This window comes from Scyliorhinus canicula, chromosome 16 (genome assembly GCF_902713615.1).
Source record: "Scyliorhinus canicula chromosome 16, sScyCan1.1, whole genome shotgun sequence".
Lineage (NCBI taxonomy): Eukaryota > Metazoa > Chordata > Chondrichthyes > Carcharhiniformes > Scyliorhinidae > Scyliorhinus > Scyliorhinus canicula.
In genome coordinates, this window is record NC_052161.1 from 77,088,421 (window position 1) to 77,102,936 (window position 14,516).

General features: G+C 42.1%; 1 protein-coding gene across 4 annotated transcripts in view; it reads right to left on the reverse strand.

Annotated features, from left to right (window-relative positions):
- The window catches only part of herc4 (HECT and RLD domain containing E3 ubiquitin protein ligase 4), a 133,155-nt gene that overhangs the window by 84,688 nt on the left and 33,951 nt on the right, over positions 1 to 14,516 (reverse strand). For all 4 annotated transcript variants that reach the window (XM_038821315.1, XM_038821312.1, XM_038821313.1 and 1 more), the window contains exons 3-6: positions 13,635 to 13,794; positions 5,532 to 5,608; positions 2,026 to 2,247; positions 601 to 692 (exon numbers count right to left, since the gene is read on the reverse strand). In XM_038821315.1, coding sequence (XP_038677243.1) covers positions 601 to 692; positions 2,026 to 2,247; positions 5,532 to 5,608; positions 13,635 to 13,794 — 551 coding nt within the window. The remainder of the gene's footprint in view (positions 1 to 600; positions 693 to 2,025; positions 2,248 to 5,531; positions 5,609 to 13,634; positions 13,795 to 14,516) is intronic.

A 14,516-nucleotide genomic window follows, 5' to 3' on the forward strand; every position in this document is an offset into this window, starting at 1 on the left:
CCACACGCTGGACTCTACCATTGTTGAGTTTGGGGATATTTGTGATGTCTCCTCTCCCAGTAGTTTATTTGTCCTGTGGTATGACTGCAGAGAGCTGATCTGATCCACTGATTGTAGGATTGCTTAGCTCTGCCAATAGTGTACTGTACAAATATGCACGTGGTAGCTTTGGCACTAACTGAATGAACTAATTCTGCCGTACTGAAAAACGGTAGGGAAGTCTTTTAAGTAACCCAGTTGGAAATCTAGAGGGAAACTTTTTTTTATACAATCAATAAAAGCGACTATCAATGCAGACAAACATATTGGAAACAATGCTTCAACTCTGACGGGCGACATAAAATTAAAGTCTTGATTAGTGTGAACTACATTTTGATCTACAAATGCCATTACTTTCATTGGTTTTCCAATAAGTGTTGCCCAGACCATTGAAAAATTGCAAATCTAGTCAAACATTTTCATATCCCTATGGAAATCCAATAACACGTTTGGCAGCTGGGCTTTGAAGCAGGCAACTTACATTTAAAAAGTACAAATCTGTTGAAACATATGCAATCCCTTCCAATTGCACCAGAGAGTAAAAAATAAACCGATCACTACCTTTGTAAGGGCAGCAGTATGATCTTCACCACAGCACACATAGACAATCTTCTGTGTTCGTAGAGATTTCAACAGGGCAGGAACATATCTGTCTGGGATCAAAATTTATGTTAAATAAGAAGCTTCGAACAGAATAGAAAAATACAGTTGTAGGCCATTATAATTTCAAAGAATAAATTAGAAATGTGATTACACATAAAAACTGTAAAATCTTGACACACGCCAGAACATCAGTTACACAGACATTTAAGCGAAAGTTAGCTGGTCTTTATTTTTTGAGCGCCTTCATTTTTATCTTAAATACAGGTGCAATCAAATCATAGTCCTGCCGAACTCGATACGAATGCCGCAAGGTATAATACTTGGATGTCTTTAGGTATTGGCATGTGAAAAGGTCCAAGTCATATAATTCAAGCACAAAATTGTTCTGTGATTTCATAGAATCATAAAATTTACAATGCAGGAGGCCATTTGACCCATCGAGTCTGCACCGGCCCTTGGAAAGAGCACCTGACAAGCCCACACCTCCACCTTATCCCCATAACCCAGTAACCTCACCCAACCTTTTAGGGCACCAAAGGGAAATTTATCATGGTCAATCCACCTAACCTGCAACATTTTTGGATTGTGGGAGGAAACCGGAGCACCCGGAGGAAACCCACGCAAACACAGGGAGAATGCGCAGACTCCGCACAATGACCCAAGCGGGAATCGAACCTGGGACCCTGGAGCTGTGTAGCAACTGTGCTACCCACTGTGCTACTGTTATTTGTTGGTCATTTGCCCGATTGTCAGTTCACCACACCTTGACAGTCAGTTTGTCACAGCACATCCCCAGTGATTATCACCCTGGATTGTTTAAACCAGAATGAGCCCAAAACTTTCAGAGACTAGCACAAGGCAGCTAACTTAAGTAGCTGGTAAAACACAGAAAAATTACATAGAGTATAAATACAGCTTAGTAGAGACTTTGAAAACTGGAGTTAGGCTAGCATTTACTTTGTCAAAAAATATACATTTTTCCTCATTGACCTTTTGAGTAATAATTCTAATTGACCATTAAAATATAAAATTCTTGTGCTGTGACATTGAGGCTCCTTTAGATGAATTCCAGCAGAAGAAACCAATCTGATTCTATTTGTTATGCTAGACATGCAATAAAAACACATCTTGATATTAGGCCTCGTGAAGATACCCACAACGCCATCGTGAATTTGCACTCGCCCATGAGAACAATCAAAATGCAAAACCAAAAAATCTAAAATAAGGGTAGAAGGGAATACAAAAATGTAACAGACAGCTCATCAGTATTCTAGTTTTACTAGTCATATTTCAACAAATTGCAACAAATATTCCATTAAAATATCCTTCTGGCTTTTCATGGCTTTATTCTTTTCAAGGTATTGCAGGTTTCTGACTACTCACCTTGTTCATCATTCAAGCCAAGTTGGCCAAATTTGTTGCATCCCCAACCAAACACAGCCCCTGAGAGTGAGAGTGCAAAGCTGTGCGCTCCACCTGCTGCAATCTGAACAAAAGGAACACCATTTAAAGATCTAATAGGCTGCGGTGATGGCTGGTTTCCAACATCTCGACCTAATCCCAGTTGCCCACTCTTATTCTGTCCCCAAGAGTAAGCTTGGCTTCCTGAAAAACAGTATGTAAAAAAATGAAGACAGGAATCAAATGAACTGAGAAAATATGACACACAATAATACTTTTCTCCTGAAGCACACACTCAGTTAAGCAACGCTACAACACTGCCGTGCATTTTAAAAATCTCAAACATTATTCAGTGATTTCTAACTCCAGCATCTCATGCTCGAATCCTTGTTGGTGACCTGATGGTGCAAAAATTCAAATACAAATTACTGTGGATTCTGGAAATCGGAAGTAGAAACAGAAAATGCTGCTAACTTTCAACAGGTCTGGCACCATTTACTTGTGAAGACAGAAACAACCCTTTCAGGTCTGTGACCTTGGAAAGAATCCAGAGGAGGTTCACAAGAATGATCCCTGGAACAAAGAGCTTGTCATATGAGGAGCAGTTGAGGACACTGTGTCTGTACTCGTTGGGAGTTTATAAAGATGAGGGGCGATCTTATTGGAACTTACAGGATACTGAGAGGCCTATATAGAGTGGAAGTGGAGAGGATAGGAGGAGAAACTAGAACACCAGGACACAAGCTCAGACTGACGGGGCGATCCTTTAAAATTCAGATGAGGAGGAATTTCTGCAGCCAGACGGTGGTGAATCTGTGGAACTCTTTGCCGCAGAAGGCTGTGGAGGCCAAATGACTGAGTGTCTTTAAGACAGAGATAGATAGGTTTGTGATTAATAAGAGGATCAGGGGTTACAGGGAGAAGGCAGGAGAATGGTGATGAGAAACATATCAGCCATGGTTGAATGGAGGAGCACACTCGATGGGCCGAATGGTCTAATTCTGCTCCTATGTCTTATGGTCTAATGAGGAATCTGATATTCACCTTCTCATGATGAATCAAGGACGAGCGACAAATGCTGGACCTGCCAGTAAACCCCGACACCTCATGCAAGTACAAACAAATTTAGTATTCAAAATATAGGGAATATGCAGGAACGTGGAATTGAGGTCGATGATCAACCATGATTGTATTGAATGGTACAGCAAGCTCAGAGACTGAGCCTATGTTCTTGATTAGAAAAGCAGCTATATGATTAAATTGATCAAGCAACCAATTTTACTAAATGGATAATAAATAAGAAACAACATTTTTATTGACAACTTAACAGTTAAAATCCCAATATTTGAATATAGAATAGAACAGTACAGCACAGAACAGGCCCTTTGGCCCTCGATGTTGTGCCGAACAATGATCACCCTACTCAAACCCACGTACCCACCCTATACCCGTAACCAAACAACCCCCCTCTTAACCTTACTTTTTTTAGGACACTACGGGCAATTTAGCATGGCCAATCCACCTAACCCGCACATCTTTGGACTGTGGGAGGAAACCAGAGCACCCGGAGGAAACCCACGCACACACGGGGAGGACATGCAGACTCCGCACAGACAGTGACCCAGCCGGGAATTGAACCTGGGACCCTGGAGCTGTGAAGCATTTATGCTAACCACCATGCTATCGTGCTGCCCCTAATATTAATATTAATTATAAAAATTACCATTTTATACCGTGATATATGCAATTTCAAGAACTACTGTAGGGGCAGCACAGTGATTAGCACTGCTGCCCATGGCGTTGAAGACCCAGGTCACTATCTGTGTGGAGTTTTCATTATTCCCGTGTCTGCGTGGATTTCACCCCCACAATCCAAAGATGTGCAGGTTAGGTGGATTGGCCACACTAAAATGCCCCTTAATTAGGAAAAAAATAATTGGGTACTCTAAACTTATATTTTTTAAAAAGTGAAGAAAATTTAACAAATGCTGGAATAGATTGTGGGCAGCACGGTAGCACAGTGGTTAGCACAGTTGCTTCACAGCTCCAGGGTCCCAGGTCCGATTCCTGGCTTGGGTCACTGTCTGTGTGGAGTCTGCACGTTCTCCCCATGTCTGCGTGGGTTTCCTCCCACAAGTCCCTAAAGGCGTGTTGTTAGGTAATTTGGACGTTCTATATTCTCCCTCTGTGTACCCGAACAGGCGCCGGAATGTGGTGCCTGTAACTTTATTGCAGTGTTAATGCAAGTCTACTTGTGACAATAAAGATTATTATTATATTATAGAATAGAAAATTATTTTTACTCTCCAAGAAACCCTGGGCCGAAACAGCCTTCTCCTCGGCCATATTTTCCTAGCTATCCCTCCTTTACTATTTTACTGTAACCATTACACAGCCTTTGAAAAGATCTTTGTTTACATGTTACTATCCCATTTTTGCCTTCTATCATCGTCGCTTCTGTCATTTAATGAATTCTGCCCTCAACCCCAACATAGCCCTTTTCCATTGTTTTTTACCACCCCACTCCACTTTATTCCTGGTTCTGTACATCTCTGACATCTTCGGGTTCTACTGAAAGGACACTAACCTGAAATGCTGGATTTTAACATCCAAAAATGGATGGGTTCTTACGGATAGCAAAGTTGAACAAAATCTGAAAATCAATCTCAACCTGCCCACTTCCGGGTTTAAGAGAAGCAGAACAAGGAACATGGAGCCATCTCTGACCCAGTAGGAAGATTTGTTCATTAAATATTTTAATAAGGTTAGCAGCCCCTGACACAATTGCCAGCCTTGTGGGGAAAAGCATGAGAAGAGAGAACAGCATTGCAAAGAAAGTAAGTTTCTCTAGGGCAGTGCTTGTGCAGCAGATGCTTGTTCTCCTTGCTCCCCAAAGTTCCTCCACCAACCCCAGGATCAAGGTCCCCATCTGGATCAGTTGTTGGATGTAATTCCTCCAAAGTTCTCCCCATCAAGAGGAAGCCAAGCCCGTCAATCAAGCTGATTCCTGGTCCATTACAAAAGTCAAAAACTTCATAGCTTGCAGGAAACCTCAACTTCCCAGTTTCCTGTCTGAAACTCGTACCACCGCGCATTGCAGCAACCCTGTTAATATTCAGGAAATCCCCATGAATGCTGCCTGGCCTGTTGAGCATTTCCAGAATTGTCTGCTTTTATTTTCCAGTATTTTGCTCATTTTCTTTTAGAGCTATGCCCAAAGTTTTAAAATACAAGAAAATGCAGATGACAGTATGGTAAGAGACAATAAATTAACATTTGGATCATGAATTCAATCTTGCGTAGATCCTAGCAAATTCAGGTCAGCTTTGGTGCAATCCTAGAAATATATAGGTACCCAGCCTCTTGGCCACAGTCGGTATTCAGAGGGAGATAGGGAGAAAAGTAAAGAGTTTGTACTAATCAACAAAAGACATTTTGACAGAGCATTGAGGTGTTCAAGATAAAGCATTGCCAAAGTATTTCCTTACCTTTTGTCAAAGCAAGAGAGTGATGATAACCACAGACCACCTGTGTTATCTTTACTTCTCCTAAAGATTTTATATTCCTGAAAAAGTGTAAATAAGAGTGACATGTCAATTTATTTTTTATCTACATTTTAAGAGGATTTATTATTACATGAGCAGGGAGGAGCAGTCATCCAACTAAGAGCTAGGTACACTAATCACACAATGCAACCAATGAGTCAAAACCACAAATTGAATTGAAAGGCTCTGATATAATAACCATTACAAACATCTGGCTACAAACTGGGTGTAGCTGCGAGTTAAATGTGAGTAGTTGGGGGCGGCACGGTGGCTAGCACTGCTGCCTCATGACGCCAGCAACCCGGTTTCAATACAGGCCTTAGGTGACTTTGTGGAGTTTGCACGTTCTCCTCGTGTCTGCGTGGGTTTCCTCCGGGTGCCCCGGTTTCCTCCCACAGTCCAAAGATTTTTTAAAAATAAAAAAATTTAGATTACGTAATTATTTTTGTTTCCAATTAAGGGGCAATTTAGCGTGGCCAAACCACCAAACCTGTACATCTTTGGGTTGTGGGGGTGAAACCCATGCAAATGCGGGGAGAATGTGCAAACTTCAGTGACCCAGAACCGGGATCGAACCAGGGTCCTCAGCGCCGTTGGCAGTGCTAACCACTAGCAGTGTGTCACCCCACAGTCCAAAGATGTGCAGGTTAGGTAGATTGGTCATGCTAAATTGCCCCTTAGTGTCCAAAATGTAAGGTGGGGTTAGGTTATGGGGGTGGGGTGGAGCTGTGGGCCTAGGTACAGGTGCATTTTTCAAGGGTTGGTGCAGACTCGATGGGCCAAATGGCCTCCTTCTGAACTATAGGGATTCTGTGAAATATTCCAAGCTGTAGGACCTTTAGAATGGACAATAAAAGTGAGAACGTAGTAGCAGCAGCACTGCTAAAAGAACAATTGAAGCAGTGGAAAGAACTAAAAGATTGTGGGACTTGTCTAAAGATCTGGTGACAACAGGGGAGGGGGGAGCAGAGGGAGAAAAGAACAAAGTTAGAATGGAAACTCTTAATTTTCTCAGACTGGGAGAACCAGAACCGCTCAAATAGTAACGGCAAATTAATTTCTAATATATATTCAGGACCTTTATCTGAAACAATGTTTAGAACTGACAAAGGATGATACCATATTAGATTTAGTGTTGAGTAACAAACCAGAAGTTAATGATCTGACTGCAAAAGAACATCTTACAAGGCATGTCCATAACCGCACCAAAAATATACTGGTTTAAAATAAAACTTTGAAGGAATGAGAAATAAATTGACCCTAATAAACTGGGCCTGAGCTATTCATGAGTAAACTTACAATCAAGTATTCAAGGAAGTTATTAATATGTATATAATTTCAGGAATTTTGGTAACTTATCCCTGCAGTCACTTTATTAGAATATGATGTAGGTCGTCAGGTTTGAGTGATTAATCAGTTTTCAGTTCCATTAATTGCTCCACTTGTTCTTTAATAATAATTATTATTTTAGGTTCCTCATTGTCATTAGAGCTTTGATTCCCTACTATTTCTGGTATGTATTTGCTGTCTTCAAGCCAGATTCCAAATATTAATTAAATATCACTGTCATTTCCTTATTCCTCATTATTTATCTGGTCTCAGCCTCCACGGTACCTTTTGCTCCTCTCTTGCTTTTCACATTCCTGGAAAAGCTTTGAGAAGGTGTTTTTATATTTCTGGCTAGTTTACCCTCACATTCTATGCTCCCCTTCTATTAATCTTTTGGTCATCCTTTACTGTTATCCTAAACTCTCCTAAACCTCAGACATAGAACATAGAACAGTACAGCACAGAACAGGCCCTTCGGCCCGCGATGTTGTGCCGAGCAATGATCACCCTACTCAAACCCACGTATCCACCCTATACCCGTAACCCAACAACCCCCCCCCCTTAACCTTACTTTTTAGGACACTACGGGCAATTTAGCATGGCCAATCCACCTAACCCGCACATCTTTGGACTGTGGGAGGAAACCGGAGCACCCGGAGGAAACCCACGCACACACGGGGAGGACGTGCAGACTCCACACAGACAGTGACCCAGCCGGGAATCGAACCTGGGACCCTGGAGCTGTGAAGCATTTATGCTAACCACCATGCTACCGTGCTGCCCCAAAGACTTACTAAGACTCTTCTTCACAATATTATAAGACGCTTCTTTTAACTGTTACTATCCTTAACCTCTTTATACTTAGGGACATAGAAAATAGGATGAGACGGTCATTTGGCCCATTAGTTTGCTCCAGTGAATACAGGCCCAGTCGGCCTAATCTCTCCTCATGTGAAAATCCTGCTACCCAGTAATCAGTCTGGTGAATCTCTATGGCACTCCCTCTATGGCAAGCATATCCTTTCTGAGGTAAGGAGATCAAAACTATACACAATACTCCAGATGTGGCCTCACCAAGGCCCTGTACAGCTGCAGTAAGACTTCAATGCTCCTGCACTCTTGCAACAATGGCCATTTGCTTTCCTAACTACTTGCTGTACCTGCAAGCTTGCTTTCAGCGACTGGTGTACGAGGACACCCAGGTCCATTTGTACTTTAACATTTCCCATCTATCACCATTTAAATACGCTGACTGATCATTTTTCCCATGGGTTTGTTGACAATTATGAAATATTTCTTTTTAATATTCAACATTGTTATTTATCCTCATACCGTACCCAATTCACCCCTCATACCCAGGTAATTGGCTTTATGTACAGCACAAGTCAAACTCAAAGTGAAATAGCATTGTATTATGATCACTCTTTCCCATAAGATCTTTCACTATAAGATTAAGAATTAATAAACATGCCCCATTATACTGAACAAGATCTAAAGTAGACTCGTCCCAGAAATAAAAACAGAAAATGCTGGAAATAATCAGCGGGTCAGGCAGCATCAGTGGAAGAGAAACAAGTACATTTTGGTGTTACATTAGATGACCCATGATCAGAACTGAGAAAGTAGAAATGTAATAGGTTTTAAGTGGAGTGGGAAAGAGGGTGGAAGAAGTACAAAAGTGAAGTCAGTGATAGACTGGAAGACAGGAGAGACTAATTGATATGGGGCTGTTTAGCACTGGGCTACATCGCTGGTTTTGAAAGCAGACCAAGCAGGCCAGCAGCATGGTTCGATTCCCGTAACAGCCTCCCCGAACAGGCGCCGGAATGTGGTGACTAGGGGCTTTTCGCAGTAACTTCATTGAAGCCTACTCGTGAAAATAAGCAATTTTAATTTCATAAGTTGTTGGTGTAGGATCAAAGGGAGCGTAAATAAAAGTGGGTGGGTGGGAGGGAAATCTTCCGCTGAGGAAAAAGAAAGACAAATCAGATGCATGGAATGGGCATTGCATCATCAGAACATGTGATGGAGAATGAGAAACTGGGAGAATGAAATATATTCTTTATAGGAGGCAGAGTTTAAGGATGTGTAGTCAAGTTGGCTGTGGGAGTCAGTGAACTCCGTGAATATTGTTTGATACCTACCTCCAGAAACGAGCACAGAGAAAGTGAAGAAGGAAAGGGCGGAGTCATAGATTGGGCGATGTGCAGATGGGAGGAGGATGGAAACTAGAAGCCAAGTGGATGAAATTTTCCAGTTCAGGGAGAGAAAAGGGAGCAATATCTACCGATTGGAGAAGCGAGTGGAGTTACAGGAGTTGGTGTTCGATGGGAGAGGTTCAGTCAGGCAGAGGAGGATGGTGTTGGAGGGTGACTGACTGGGCCTCGTTCAAGGGAGAAGCGAAGAGCTCCGATACGGTCTTGGTCGGGCATGGGGTGTAAAGAGGTATCCATGGTGAAGATGAGCCAGGAATTTGGAAACAGTTGAAACTATGCAGGGCATCAGAAGATTCACAGATGTTGGTAAGAACAGACTGGACAAAAACAAATATGAGCCAAGATAGGAAGAAATCAGTTGACTGGGGAAGGAACAGGCTGAAACAATAGGTTTATCAGTACGGAATTCACAATATATTGTTGGTGGATGTTGGGAAGGAGGTGGAAGTGGATCAGAGTTGGGGAACTATGTGGTTGGAAATTGTGGAGGAAATATCTTCAGAGATGTAGTCAGTGACAGTGCTGGAGACAATGGTTTGATGTTGAGTGATGGGATTGTAGTCAAGAAGGGGTAGGAGGAAGTGTGTCAAAGAGGCAGGTTAGACTAAATAAGGGACAGAGAAATTGAGAAAGGAGATACCATGCCAGTGGTTCTCAATGAAAGATCAAGAGAAGATATGGACAGATGGTTCAGGGTCAGAGGGTGGAAAGTCAGAGGTATACTGAATGCACAGCAAGAAGGAAGATCAGAAGAGATGGGGGTCAGGGGGAGATGAAGGGGTAGAAAGACCTGGTGGGATTTGCCACTCATGAGGGGCTGGTTTAGCACAGTGGGCTAAATAGCTGGTTTGCAATGCAGAACAATGCCAGCAGCGCAGGTTCAATTCCCGTACCGGCCTCCCCAGGAATGTGGCGACTAGGGGCTTTTCACAGTAACTTCATTGAAGCCTACTTGTGACAATAAGCGATTATTATTATTGTTAAGATTGCAGCACTTCATCCCGAAAAGGAAGGAAAAAAAGGATTTCTCATTAAATCGTCAGATGAGATAAATGATGAAATGAAACTGCAGACCAGGACAGATTTGAGGGGGAGCGAGTTTCTTTACTGGTTGGTTTCACAATGTAATTGTCTTGCACACATTCCATGAACTCGCTCCCAAAATACTTTGTTGACACAATTTACATAGCCTATATGAAAATTGCAGTTCCCCATGATTACTGCATTGCTTTTGTTACAAGTTTATTATTCTGAGGGCCCTTTAAATTACTCACAGCAGCATTTTCTGACCGTTGCTTATTCTCACCTCAGTCCACACTGATACTTCCTGTTTCCTGCTTTTCTGACCCAAGATTTTTCCTCACTACTGGCCTGTATCATCCCTTATTTTCAACTTTCCTCTTTTTCCATTTTGTCTCCCTTTTCTAGACATCAACTACCTGGAATATTTAGTTCCCAAAACTTAACCGCATATCTAAAATGGTTATCAGATCAACTTTTTAAATCTCTTTTAAATTTTTATTTATGCCACTAAATTGCCAATTGAATTGTAATTGCAAGATCCATTCAGGTAAAGCATCTTCATTTTAATGTTCTATTTTTCCCCAACGCATTTTACCTTGAATTATTTTGTTCCTTCCCATCACACTGTGCTTATTGCTAAACCGAATAGCTAGTCTTCTGTGGCCATGATTTTTCTCTTTAGATTTATAATTTTCTTCTCACTTGAACCCTCTTTCCCCAATTTGTTAGTTTAAAGTCCTACCTATAACCCCCAGTTGTAGGATTTGTCAGGATAATGGTACCAGCTCAGTTTAAATGGGGCCTGTCCCAATAGAACAGTTTTCACTTTCAGCAATATTGGTACAAATGCCACAGGAATCAAAACCCCTAATCCCACACATCACTGAGCCACACATTCAACTCTCGGGCTTGTTTGATCCTCTTCCAATTTGCACATGGCTCACGCAGTAACCCAGAGGTTATTTATTACCTTTGTGTTTCTGCTCGTTAATTTGATCTCCAGCTCCTCAAACCCCCTCAGCAGAACCTAATTTCCCCTTCGACCCAGGCTGTTTTTTTAAACATTCATTTTACAGGATGTGGATGTCACTGGCGAGGCCAGAATTTATTCCACGTCTTTAAATGCCCCTAGAGAAGGTGGTGGTGAGCTGCCTTCTTGAACTGCTGCAGTCCACAATGCTGTTAGGGAGGGAATTCCAGGATTTTGACCCAGTGATAATGAAGAAATGGTGATATAGTTCCAAGTCAGGATGATGAGTGACTTGGAGGGAAACCTCCAGGTAGTAGTGTTCCCATGTGTCTACTGCCCTTGTCCTTTTAGATGGTAGAAGGGGAAACAGTAGACTATTAGCCTTCCATTATTAAGGAAGTAGAAACAGGGCATTTAGAAAAAACACACAAAAGGAGACATATTTATATAGTGCTTTCAAGATCACCGGACATCTCATATAGTCACTGTTGCAATGTAGGAAACCTAGCATACAGCAAACACTCAGAAAAGGCAATGTGATAACTCAGATAATCTGTTTTGTGATGTTGATTGAGGGATAAATATCATCCAGGCCATTGGGGAGAATTCCTCTGCTCTTCTTCAAAACTGTGCCATTCAAAACCTTCCATTTTTTAATCTAATAAATGTAGAGTACCCAATTCATTTTTTCCAATTAAGGGGCAATTTAGCGTGGCCAATCCACCTAGCCTGCACACCTTTGGGTTGTGGGGGCGAAACCCACACAAACACGGAGAACGTGCAAACTCCACACGGACAGCAACCCAGCGCCAGAATCGAACCTGGGACCTCGGCGCCGTGAGGCAACAGAGCTAACCCACTGCACCACCGTGCTGCCCTTCAAAACCATCCACGACCTACCAACTCCCCAACTCTAATCTCCTTCAACCCAACAACACTGCTGATATTGGAGTTCCTCCAATTCTGACCTTAAACATCACCACCATATTGTGGCTGTGCCTCGGCCTCATGCTCTTGAATTCCCTTCCAAAACTTCTTAGCCTCTCTTCCCTACTTTAAGACGTTTACCAGAATCCTTCAGAGATTGGAAATATCTGAGGCCCCTGCACTAATTCTTCTATTTCCCCACTAGTTAACGCCAGCCAACCTTAAAATTATTCATTTGTTCCTCATCTATTTTGTTCTATCTTCTATCTATGCTAATATATTACCTTATTTTGTGCAACAATTTTGTGCGGTACCTTACCGAATGCATTTTGATCATTTCAAATTATACATCACTGGTTCCCCTTACTGACGCTGTGATCAGATCCACAAAAAACAAACCTATCAAATAATTTCTTATTCATCTGCCTGTTCAGGTGGATGCAAAAGATCCCATGATACTATTTGAACGAGAAAAGGGGGAGATGATATCCCCAGTGGGTTTTTTTTGAACAGGGAGCAATGACTGTAGATTTGTCCGAGGGTACAATACCCGAGAAGAGAGAACAGTTAATGTCAGCTTACAAAGGAGCCAGGAAGAGAAGTTCAATGGTCAGCAATGTGGTGTGAATAGGTAGATGGATATAGAGGACAAGATGAGCTCGGAGTGAGTATAAGAGGAAATAGGATAGAAATTAAAGATGCTAGGGCATGGGAAACCTCGAGAGTTTGATCTGGTGGTCTGAGATAGAGGCAGCTGATCAGGTGGTCTCAATCTTAGTTACAGAGAAGACAATGGGTTCCTTGTATTCATTGGAGGTGAGGCTGGGAAGGGGGTTTGAGAGGATTAACACTGAAGAAAAGTAGCCAAGTGTAACATTTGCATTTCAGATTGACTCTGGAACAGTGAACACTTTTGGCAGACATGAGCTGGTCCTGATAGTGTTTTACTTGGCTCGGCCGGATGACTGGCTAAACCAGATTTCTGCCATCTCTGTTCAAGTCTGCATCCCTTGGTCTTAAAGGTAGTGCAGATGAAGACAGGGAAATGGCAATAATAGTTTTGATGAGGCCAAACGCGATCACAAGGTGAGGTGAGGGTGTGCTTGAGCAGCTCGGTAGCAGAAGACAGGTAAATGGATGGCCAAAGGCTAGATAGTTGGGACGTACAACCAGGAGCATGACAAACGTGTGAGAGGCATCAAAGTTAGCACTAAAAGTTAGCTAATAACAACTAATCAAAGACTTACCAAGGATTTGAGAAAGTGCAGTCACATGTAACTAATATTGCTGAAGTTAATAAGGCTGCTAACATGGTTGACAAGGTGGTGTTTCTGAAAATTGTCTATTTGGGCTTCCAGAAGGCATTCGGCAAATTTCCACAAAAGATATTATCAAAAATTAGATATGGAGGCAACCTTGTATCATAGGTTGGAAATTGGTTGGAAAATAGGATGCAAATCACTTAGGAAAGCCATGCAGTTAGTACATTAACTCAAACTTTCATTTCTTTACAATACACTGTATATTATGTTTCAAATAAAACCATCCACTATATTAATGGAACTACATCAAAATGCTTACCTGGGAACTCGGACACTTTCTTCCGTGGAACCCAAACCCAACTGACCATCTTTGGCAAGACCCCAAGCAAACACTTGACCATTATCATTTAGTGCAAGTGTATGCATCTCTCCACATGAAACCGCACTGATGTTCTGAGCATCCAAAGCCCCAACTTGCTCTATGCACCAAAATAAATAAAAAGTAGGGTTAGCTTGATCCCTTTACATGGTATGACATAGCATATAGAGCACCGACACAGGCTATTCCACACAAACCCTCATTGCTGGCATTTGTGTATTTTAAATTTAGAGTACCCAATTCATTTTTTCCAATTAAAGGGCAATTTAGGATGGCTAATCCACCTAGTCTACATATCTTTGGGTTGTGGGGGTGAAACCCACGCAAACACGGGGAGAATGTGCAAACTCCACACGGACAGTGACCCAGAGCCAGAATCGAACCTGGGACCTCAGCACCGTGAGGCAACAGGGCTAACCCACTGTGCCACCGTGCTGCCCTTGCTGGCATTTATGCAGCACTTGAGCCTCCCTCAGTCTCTCCCTTTCTAACTTGTCAATATAATCCACTATTCCTTTCTCTCATATGCTCATCTATCTTTCCCTTCGTTTATCTGTACTGTTCAACCACCCACTATGGATGAGAGTTCCACATTCTCTTGTTGTCTTATGAGGAAGGGCTGGACTGGCTCGACTTGTATCCGCTGGAGTTTAGAAGACTAAAAGGTAACTTGATTGAAGCATATATGATCCTGAGAGTTATTGACAGGGTGGATGTGGAGAGAATGTTTCCTCTGGTGGGACAATCTAGAATTCAGGGGTCACTGTTTAAAAATAAGGAGTTGCCCATTTAGGACAGAGATGAGAACTTTTTTCTCTCAGA